This window comes from Cephus cinctus, unplaced genomic scaffold (assembly GCF_000341935.2).
Source record: "Cephus cinctus unplaced genomic scaffold, Ccin1 Ccin1_scaffold0597, whole genome shotgun sequence".
NCBI lineage: Eukaryota > Metazoa > Arthropoda > Insecta > Hymenoptera > Cephidae > Cephus > Cephus cinctus.
This window is the reverse complement of record NW_014333243.1, coordinates 17,049-28,873: the sequence shown is the minus strand read 5'-3', so window position 1 is coordinate 28,873 and position 11,825 is coordinate 17,049. Positions and strand designations below refer to the sequence as shown.

The 11,825-nt window shown below is 36.5% G+C and overlaps 1 protein-coding gene across 1 annotated transcript; it reads right to left on the bottom strand.

The window, feature by feature from the left end:
• Positions 1-7,295: 7,295 nt before the first annotated feature.
• On the bottom strand, positions 7,296-9,489 carry LOC107269095 (probable pectin lyase B). Its single transcript, XM_015742566.2, has 2 exons — positions 9,424-9,489; positions 7,296-8,836 (listed from the first exon to the last, which is right to left on the bottom strand). The coding sequence occupies exon 2, from the start codon at positions 8,803-8,805 to the stop codon at positions 7,642-7,644; it is 1,164 nt and encodes a 387-aa protein (XP_015598052.1). The 5' UTR covers positions 8,806-8,836; positions 9,424-9,489; the 3' UTR covers positions 7,296-7,641.
• Positions 9,490-11,825: the final 2,336 nt, after the last annotated feature.

Genomic DNA, 11,825 nt, shown 5'->3' with positions numbered 1-11,825 from the left:
GCAATGAAGTACAATTTGGTAGACGGTAGCATTAGCGTTAACATGATTAGTGTGATATAGAATTATTCCAGTCAGATACAGATATTCAGTACTGGGAACTCAACTGGCTTCTATGATAATTGAACTTTCGAAATTTGAATTCGTAGGTGCTTAACAGTTTCCATACTTGAAAATCGTTACTAGGCAGGTTAATGAAATACAAAAATTCTGAACGGTGGAATACACGTAATTCGCATTCGAAGTCAAGAATTCTTTGGGGGTAGCAATAACAAACGCAAAGAAAACCCAGTGTCGAATATCTCAACGTCTCAGTCCCTGATTTCCATTAATAGTAATCGAGAGGAAAGAGAAGAAAACAAAGTGTAACCGAAACGTATGAAATTCGCGTGAGAGATTTTTCTCCTGGGATTTTCGTAATTTAACAGCAACACGGTCCAATTCTGAGAACTCGACACGAGGGTGTAGGTTGGAAAAATAAAAAAAAAGGACAGAGAGGTAAGAAAAGCTATGGGAGACAGGGTCTAAAAAAGTGAGAAAGAAAGTGGGGGAGGATAAGGGAGAAAGAAATAACAGGGAAAGTTACGTTCCTATAGCGTAAGTGGCGGCTCCTGCGGCTAAAAATAAAACTAGTCATTCGATGGCCCTCGGCACACCGCGTTATAAATATAACCACTTGATTTCCCAACGGTATCGGCTTTCTTCCCGGCATAACAATTGTTTTCGCGAATTCAAAGGCGTGAGTGTAAGGACGAGAGGAAGAGGGTTGTGAGCCACCCTCCTACTTTGGCTAACATGTGAATATTACATAACACTTTGCCTTAGCCTAGCTGCACCTGCTATTTTACGATCGATAGTGGCGCCACCCTTGGTGCGTATACGTAGATATCTCGTATAATGATATAACATGGTAAAACATATCTATATCATGTATCGGGCCATACGACTTATAGGTATATCCATAGTACATGTTCATACTATAACGCTATTAGCGAAAATTTATTCATTTCATGATTCCTATGAAATTGTTTCACTTAATGACAAGATAATTTTAAAAATTCATCATGGCTAAGTTTATGCGACTTTTACCAACTCAAGGGTTCTCGTCCCCGTATATATATGGGTTAACGGAATTAGGTTTTCCTCATTACCTAGGGGTAATTACGTAGTGGGACCCTTGAAGAACCGCGAGAATGTTAACGGCTTTACCTCCCTGCCTACTTTCTAAATGGATGCTCGTTCATTTCAGACTTTCTTTTTATTTAGACGGCCTATTTCAATCTTAACGCCTCTGCGCCAATTTACTCGGATTTTTTCTTTCCAACAGCTGCTATGCTTCTCTGACGCTGTCAGCAGTGTCTATATGGTTACTGATACCGGTAGTGCTGCTCTCATTTCGTAATCCTGGATTTTACTTTAACGCCTCGGCTATTTCCGAGAATATCAGCATCCTCGAGGAGATCTGTACAAAGGCATGGTACTATATATATCTATATATACTACAGGGACAAACCTCGCACTCTTTCTGTGTAGTATATAGTCCCCTATACACATATGTATATAAGCCTAGACGTTAGAGCATATACGGCATAGAAAGAAAGCTTCAGAGTTCTCGAGAACTGTCGAGAGTATCGCCATTATGAAAATTAAAAAAAAAATTTCTTTTGCGAATTTGATATAAAGGCTGGAGCAAATCGATTTTTTTTTTCAACACACATAAGTCGGCCAAAAAGTTAATGATGTACACAGTATCCAAAATTTGTGTATTCTTACAGCGATACTGTATCGATATATTAAGGTACTTTATTGTATTTCAATTTTCTTCGTGACAAATGAACTGTGGATATTCTTGATTGAAATAAAAGAAATTTCAATAATATCAAATTTATATATTCATCTGTCCCAATTTGTATCGCAATCTTATATCAAGAGACATTGATCGACTTTTCTAAAAATAAGAAATTCAAATCCATCTACCCTGAAGGTCTACTCGAATCGCAGATAACAGATTAGCCATTCGAATTCTCCTGAAGCTCATGCAACCCACCGGGACTTGATTATATTGGGAAACGGGCTGACGTGGGGTTGTGCGATGGCAGAAATCCCTATTATGAATTATGCATGCCAACCATCCAAGCATACACGCAACATTGATCGGCCGAGTGGTGTATTATGAGTATCTGGAGCATAACCTCTATTTATCCGGTTTCTAGTGGTGGATGCACTCCATTCTGCAAATAGAATTCCGCGTGGTCTTGGAGAAAATCTTATGGCGGAACTTTGTGCTGGGAAGGATGTTTAAAAAAAAGTGAGCAAAGATCAAAACTACGTATATATGGATATTGACTATTTTTAACTATCTGTATTTGCTGTATGCGTACTGATACAGTTAGCGAGCATCTGTAAAAAGTTTATGCACAGCACAATTGAGAATTCGAGACATACAAGAACTTATGACGAATACAGATGGCGCTGGTAAGAATAGCAGCTTGTACTTATACGCACGGGTTAAATAAAGTCATGATAACTGGATGGCATTTCAATAGCTGTAACGGATAAGAGTATCATTACGAAATAATTCAGATATTGAGCCTATCAAGATATGTCAAGTGGAATTACGTTGATTGAGAATTAATGATTTCAAGCTATCGATCTGCTATAGCGTGGAAAATCACTTGAGGAAGTAAACCAATGGTTAGTGATATATCGGTTTTGTTTTTTATTTCTTGTCCTTATATTTAATCGAACGATTATTTCTTTACTATTATATCCTAATGTGCCGTTAATTGTCAGCCGACTGCAGGACTGAATTTATATTAATGGAGATGCTTTAGAAGGACGCACGTACATTATTATAGTAGTTGATTTTAATAAATATTAAAATGGCGTTTATCGTTTTTGGGAATTATGCTTTTCGGCTTCGAGATATTTCACTTGCCGATTGTCACCTTGAGCTATAAATAACTTGGTACGGTTTAATCTGTTCGTGGTATAATTAAATACGGACTAATTAATGCCTAGTTGTTTCCGATGCGAATGGGACCGGAATTCTATGGAAAACTCTTACAATTAGTGAAATGCACATTACACATTATGCTATGAAATGCAGATAAATAAAAAATAATAATTTGATATTTACGTGTATTTACATTATGTCCAGTGTCCAACTATTATTTTGCCATATCTGGAATATTACTTTGAAATTGTGTTAATTACAGAAATAGCATTCCTCGAATAATTATTATTATTCAATTTTCATACGACGTGCCTAAATCCTCGTGTGCTCGTGTAGCTTGACGAATTAATAATTTGCAGATTGATTAAACTATTCATTAAATAAAACTATATTCGAAAGTCGAGGAGAGTTACGTGCATTTGCTACATATCAATTATTCATGAAATACGTATAGAGTGTAATGGATTATTTTGGGAAAAGCGAAAAAAAAAATTAATACAAATACAATATTCGATATCCTTTATTATGAGAGATTTGTACTTTTGAATTGAATTACATATACAATAAATGAAATAAATAACTCCGTAACACGGTCGATATGCATAAGACTTTCCATATTCAACGAAAATACATTCGCAAACGTCGCGAACTATCGCGCTCGTAAACTTCCGGCGATCTGGCAATAATCGGTAATTAATACTGAAATATCCGTAGTCCACTGAATTCCGGGATTAGAGTGGATACCGAGAAAGCATAATTAATGAGAATTATGTTTATATGAAGATCGATGCGTTGTCCGAATTATGAATAATGATTTCCAAGAGCGTTGACGACTCACTAATTGGTTTTACGATTCAATCAATCGATGTCACGCGGGAAATTTGAAATAAAAAGACGACAGCATTATGCACTCCAAACATATTTCGGCCTAAAGGCACCAATGGAGTGTGCACGGTTAATATACTAATTAATAATAAATAATATACTAATTAATAAACAATAATAAAAATAAAGTCACAATACATTTCACAAGAGAATCGCCAACGCAATCACGTCCAATATGGGAAGAGCATAGGGAAGTGTCATTTAATGCACCGTATACATTTCCATTATCTGCACTCTGATAACCAGGATTGCTGACATTCTCGAATGCGTTAGCTTCGACAAGAACAAAGGAATCACTACCATGCGTTGCAACGGCGCCCTCCAGACTCAGATTCTCATAATAGTTATTCACTAGATGTATGATACTCTTCCTTCCTTTAACATTGGCTCCACGACCACAAGCTTCATAGATGTAATTGCCATATGCTAATGCTATCTTCGTCACCATTGAACAGGAAGACCCAATAGGGTTTCTCGTTGCGTCTGGATGAAGGTAGAGTATTATCATCAAATATGTTACGAGAAATAGTAACCTGAAGTGGTTTCGTATCCCCCTGGTGACGATCATTTGTCTCTCTATATCAGCAAAGTAACAGTGGTCGATCCAAAATTTCTTGGCGTTCCGAACAACGATGACGTCACCACCCCAAATTACCGGTATTGATAACGGTGATAGCGATATTTTGGATTATAATGTTGCTCACTATGTTCTTCAGCACCAGATCTGTGCCAATGACGCGGCCATTCTTGTCTATCCCGATGATGGTCTTGTTGGAGCCTACGTTGGTATCAGCATCGTCATAGGTGACCATGGACGGTGCACGTCCGTTGCAGTATGAACCAACATTCAAGCCAACTTGAGGTGGTCCAATTTCTCCAGTACAATCGGCGTGCAAGCAGGCCAGTTTCGTAATATATCCAAAAGAGCCACGAAAGTCGAAGGTTCGATTCAGGACGATTATACGTGGTATGTCGGCGATACAGTTTCCTTTGCTTTTACGTGTACACACGTTACACCTTAATTCGTCATTTGTATAATAAAAAGTTCTCGAAGCTATTATCAAGTATAGCACTATCGATTTGTGTTGGAGATATGCATCATGAAAATTGTGTATCTCTTGCACGGTATAGTGATATCCACTATGGGACAGCAGACAGATCTTTACTGTATACTAATATTTGTCAAATAGACAAAAATGATTGTTTAAACATTCGCTATTCTTAGCATGTTATTATCGACTAGTCAAATCCTAATGTATTATATACATATTTGTGAGCAGTGAAGCTAAACCAAGCAAGTATGGTTTGTCATGAAATTGTGTCGAAAATCATACGACAAGCTTTACTAAGCTGCTTCGTACCTGTCGCCAGATCTGTGGTTGCTGTGTCGGTTTGCTATGGTTGTATAATTATAGTTACAGTGGATCCACATGCGTGGCTACGCTTACGTTACTTACTATAGTTCTGACATTGAAGAGGGAAGGAAAAAGTAAAATCTTTAATACCAGAAATAGCGGGTACTGCTATTAGGATATGAGATAGAAACTAATGTCGATCGATTAAATCGTTTGATCGTTCGACACATGAAACTTATCACGGTGATAATGCAGTTGGATATGAAAAAATTTAAAAAATACAGTAGTAAGAAATTTGATAAACCCAAGGATCAAGAAGTCACTTTGATTTAACCGATAATATAATTGTATCGTAACAAATACATTGTAAAAGTTATAGATATCGGCAATGTTACAATTTCCTAGTCAGAGATAGAGCAGTTTACTTGCATTAGATATTTTATAACTGTTATATCCTTGAGTGGGTAATTTTTAAATTGCTGATACGTATGACTGGCATTCAATGTTTCTTGGAATTGCATTGAAAATAATAACAAGGAAAACATAAGTAGAGTATGGTAAATAAGGGTATGGTTGTCCAAGGAACCCATTTCAATGTACAGATTAAAAGAGTCTAGAATAGAATTCAGTATCAAGAATTGTTCACTTATTAGAGATATAGGTAATGGATTCAGTGGATGAAATTATTATGTATAAAAAAAAGATATGTCTATATTGAGTAGCTATAGATAAGTGATGACCGTGAATTGGTTTTGTTGAATGAAATATATTAGGATTGATCATGTGAATCCCCAGGTGAAAAATTTTCATCGAAATTCTATAAAAAATCCGTCAAAATAATCGTATAGATTGTGTGTATCATACACGTGTATAAAGTTGACATGTCCACTTCGGCACAATCGTTTGAAACAAGCATAATAATTTAGTGCTCTTTAGTTGCTAATTATCTACTTTATTCTAAATTTTGTTACTTTAGCCCTTTAACCGGAAGTAGTGGCTGCGCCGTGTACGGTTGAAGTTACCATAGCCACATACAAAAAAAAATAGATAAACGATATAAATTGACGTAAACACTTAAATATTCTTTAGTTGCTAAATAGTTGTTGCGTTTTTAAATTTGTTAATTCAATTTTGGGCAGAAAATACCATCTCTCTAATTTTGTTGCTCCATTTCCAAAAGCCAATTTCTATGAGAAAGTATTGGAAGGCGTCAGACTTTCCATTGTTTCGGCTCTTTTATTCGCTGATTTTAATAAGATATAAGCTGGCGAAAGAGTACTATCAACATTTGCTGTTTTTACTGTACTTTATTAACACTTTATTACGAATAAAAATTCATACGCGTGAGGTGGACTTGGTAGAAAATTTATTGAATTTTTTGTCCCAGACACGAATAGGCTATGTGGTCTGGAGAAAGGTAGTTTCAACGTACATCAGACTTGGCGGAGTTCGTAAGACTTTGGGTCCTCTTTGGGCTTGGTCCGCATTTTACTTTCAAGATGTAAATGGCTTTTTAAATCAGAAATAGGCCAAATAAAATTTATATTGAGCTACTGAATACACTTCAATAAAAAAATACAATGTACGTTTCGAGGCATAAATTACGTTTAACAACTAGCCTTATAAAGAAATTTCGTGAATATACTGTTCCATTAGGTTCGGCCTAAAAACGTATACTTGACGAAGCAATGATAGTGGCCTTGCAACTGGCGAATTCGTTGAGTGGAGGCGATTTTTGCAGAAATTGACAATTTCAGGTCTACGCCAGGTTCCGAATTGTGCTATAAAAACTATAACTCTTTTGAGAACAATATTTTTTTTATTAAAGTTGAGGAATTCCTATTTGCAATTAGGCGCAAATTTATGCATCAAGATAGTTCTAGCCGAAAAATGATTATGCATACGGAGTCAGATATTTTTGGCAATGATTATTTGGAGTTTTCGGTATAACGGATGCAACCACTAATCGTACAATTTTCTTATCAAAATCTAAAAATCTTGTAATAAAAGATTTTAGACTCTGTTTTAAACAAGAATCAAGAAAAATAATGAGTATGTCACACATGTTATTAAAAAAGGGTGAGAATTCAATAGTGACAAAATTAATGCAAACAATGACTTGTTTATTTCTATTTCTACATTATATCTTTAGTATTGAAAATAACAAAGAAATTTTTGTTTATCCCCAGAAAGATAACCTTTTTCTAATCTACGTTAAAGATAACCAGGCTTGGTAGTAAAATTAACGTAGGTTATCCTTCTAGAGTTAACATCTTTGCCCTGCATGTTCTCGTACGAACTAATCTCATGCGGTAACACACGTAGAATTCTAATAGAAGCAGGTCGAGTCCGTTTAATTTAATTCTTAAAAATTCACTGAAAGAGACACATCCCTAAAATTATAGCCCTTTAAGCAAGTTCAAAGAAACGTGATGATCAACCTAAGCTTTAAAGTTTCCCAACACCAGCATTAGCAAGAACCCAAGATGGGACATTGATGCCGTGCATAGGGTTGACCAAGTATTTTTTGTAGTTCTTGAAAACATTCAACACAGCTATATTAGCAGGCATGTAATTGGTATTACATTTAGCAGCCCTATTTCCAATGCAATTACGTCCTAAATAGCTAGCGCAAGTACCAGCGTCGCTGTAAGATCCGAAGATGGCGCCACCTGTGGTACTACTGTAAACCGGATGAGTGACAGTCTGGTAGTAATTACCTTCAAGAAGCACAGAGGCGCCAACTTTAGCTGTAAGGGAACCTGCAGAGCTGAGATTCTCAAAGTAGTTGTTGACTACGTGGACATGCTGGGTACCGGATCCTCCAATTTGAGGTCCACGCCCAGAAGAATTATGGAAGTAGTTGCCATAAATAGTAACAGTGTCTTGAGCTCCCAAAACAAGAAGGACCCAGTAATGACGGTGGTCGCAGGTGGCTGACGCACCGGTCTTGCCATCAAATTCATTAAATGAAATTGTGACCCATTGGACAGCCTTTGTACCGATAGCAATCATTTGTCTGCCGATCCGAGCAAAGTAGCAATGATCGATCCAAATTCTGCTGCTGTTATCAATATCAATACCATCACCGCCCCAAACGACGTCTGGATTTATGTCAGTGATAGCGATGTTCCTGATGATGATATTTGAGACTCCGCCCTTGATCATCAAGCCTGCACCTCTGATGGCACCCTTGTTACCAGAACCCAGAAGAGTCTTGTTGGATCCAACCAAGATTGTTCCTGATCTTCCAGCTTTGTCGTAGGTTACCGAGGTGGCCGTGCGGCCATTGCAATAATTATCAAAGTTCAGGCCAACTTGGGATGGTCCAGGCTTTCCGTTACAATTTCTGTGGAAACATCCTCTTTCTGTAGTTTTACCCATGCTATCTCTGAAGTCGAAAGACCTATTCAAGATGATGTTACGTGCTGTGTTGTCAGTGCAATATCCTCTTGAGTCAGTTGAACCACAGAGGTAGCTCCTGAGCTGGGCAAGCGTGGTGGGGTAGACGGTAGCACCACCAGTCCCTCCGGTAACTCCGTTAGCGAACCCTGGTGCTGCCGCTGACGAGATGCCAACGAGGGCAGAGAGTAGCAAAAAGTATAACATCATTTTTTACGGTTTTTTTTTAATATTCGTCTTCCTGAAATATTAATTTAAGGATTTCTTATATACTGTATATGATAAGTCTGGGTAAAACTCTTTCGAATAGGCCTTCAACAGTTTCTGTTATTCAATGGCACTCAACACGGTGAAGATATTCAAGTACTTTTTACCATAAAATGTCTTCGTTTTACTGTTTCATAGTGGTGCAAAAGTATACAGATATACAGATATTGATCCTTATTTTGTCAAGAGACAGTCAATTTTATGACAATTCAATTATATTCAAAATTCGATATATAGTAAAAATTATAATTTTACCTGATGACATTAGAGAATTAAAAATTCAATCGAATTGAACTTGCCATAACAATCGTAACAATTTCATATTTGAACAGTTGTTTCGTACATAAATTTGCAATATCTACATAGTAAATTTTTGTCGGAACATAGTTAATAAATACTAAAGATGCAATAAGAAATAGCAAATAATACGTTTATTATTGGAAAATAGAATAATAGTAGATCATTTCAAAATGCCAGTATATCCTCTGATTATAAAAATAATGTAGTAATTTTTATTGGAAATATTTTTCCGTGCACATTCTGTCTGTCGTATGTACGTACCTTACGAAGGATTTCTAACTGAATGGACGGTAGGTCGTGGTTCTTTTTATATAAAGTGTTTTGCAGAAAATCAGTAATTAAATATATATACGTATTGGTACTTGTAACAATTACGTGTAGATGATAACATTCCAAAAGAAAGACAGTTAACATCTTTATGATATATTAAAGCTAGGGGTGGGAGAAATTACGTTTGCTCTAGTTGACTCCTTCGAGAAAGTATGATACGAGCTTATCAATTTAATTTTTAGGTATTCGTACAAGGAGGAAGAATATAGAATAAATTCATATCCGAACGAAAAAGCAGATTACACTGTGTGCAGAATTTAATGGCTAATTCGTTCTAAAGTGGACTTCATACTGCGATATCGGTCGATGATCATAGTGAACTTTTTTTTTTTTACGGCAGTTCGAAAAAACTAAGAAAATTGAATAGTAAATATTCGAAATTCAAACTCGAATAGCGATGGTATTCTGGGTAAAAATTTGTAGTCAGGTAATAGTACAGCATAAGCCCGAATAGGTCTCGCAGGTCTACCATGAGTACAGGAGTCTCCCAATTCTTACAGAGAACGAAGGCTAGTATTACATATGTCTAGAACGAGTCTAGCTGAGATAGACTCCTATGTATTATTTTATATTTACTCATTAAATGATAGACAAGGGTTGTAAGTTACACAAGCAGGTCTACCATGAGTATAGGAGTCTCCCAACTCTGACAGAGAACGAGGCTAGTATTACATATGTCTAGAACGAGTCTAGCTGAGATAGACTCCTATGTATTATTTTATATTTACTCATTAAATGATAGACAAGGGTTGTAAGTTACACAAGCAGGTCTACCATGAGTATAGGAGTCTCCCAACTCTGACAGAGAACGAGGCTAGTATTACATATGTCTAGAACGAGTCTAGCTGAGATAGACTCCTATGTATTATTTTATATTTACTCATTAAATGATAGACAAGGGTTGTAAGTTACACAAGCAGGTCTACCATGAGTATAGGAGTCTCCCAACTCTGACAGAGAACGAGGCTAGTATTACATATGTCTAGAACGAGTCTAGCTGAGATAGACTCCTATGTATTATTTTATATTTACTCATTAAATGATAGACAAGGGTTGTAAGTTACACAAGCAGGTCTACCATGAGTATAGGAGTCTCCCAACTCTGACAGAGAACGAGGCTAGTATTACATATGTCTAGAACGAGTCTAGCTGAGATAGACTCCTATGTATTATTTTATATTTACTCATTAAATGATAGACAAGGGTTGTAAGTTACACAAGCAGGTCTACCATGAGTATAGGAGTCTCCCAACTCTGACAGAGAACGAGGCTAGTATTACATATGTCTAGAACGAGTCTAGCTGAGATAGACTCCTATGTATTATTTTATATTTACTCATTAAATGATAGACAAGGGTTGTAAGTTACACAAGCAGGTCTACCATGAGTATAGGAGTCTCCCAACTCTGACAGAGAACGAGGCTAGTATTACATATGTCTAGAACAAGTCTAGCTGAGACAGACTCCTATGTATTATTTTATATTTACTCATTAAATGATTGACAAGGGTTGTAGGTTACATAAGAAAATAATTATTCATCATACCTAATATCCTATGATGATACTCTCAGCCTTATTTAAACATATGGAAACTACTGATCGCAAAACTTCACAGTAACAGGCGGATGGAATGAATTTTTCATCGCACATTCTAATATCACTATTGAACTTCGAATCCAATGTAGATGAAGTAATATATAAAAATATATAATTTCGCAAATACAGAAAATTTATTAATTTTATTTTATTTATCTTCCCTCTTTATTACTCAATTAAGCATCGAAACTACTGGAATGCTTTTTATCAAGCATTATCACGAGATGTGCATGCATGCATGCCAATTGTGTTTCTGGACGCTTGCGCAGATGTTTGTTCGTTTGATAAATCGCAATCAGCCAAACAATCACTTTGCTAATTACGAGGGAGAATCTGAATCGAGATTGGCTATTAACTCACCTGCAGTGTGCACGCGAGCCTGTCAGAATACATACGTATGTATATGCAGAAAGAAAAATTTTGTAGAATCTATAATTATCCAAAGCATTTCCTACGTACAATAACTATGCCAGATATGGATACAGGATACTGTTACGTCCGTGTGATAAATCAGGTTGTATATCCGCGGTTGGTAACTGTCAAAGGACAATCAGTGGGATCTGGTTTCTAGCACATAGTCGCCTTAGGTAGCGGCTATCTTGCATAAGGTTTAGGGAAAGTAATATGAAGCTTTCAAGGGGATACATGTATAAAAAATATACTTAGGGAATAGCTCTGACCGTTTGCGACTCTACTCAAGTGCACACGTGCATCCACAGCGGACATTTCTGATTTTA

What these genes read in the sequence shown, in the direction of transcription:
- LOC107269095 (XM_015742566.2), bottom strand. Translation starts at nt 8,805, where the DNA reads ATGATGTTATACTTTTTGCTACTCTCTGCCCTCGTTGGCATCTCGTCA.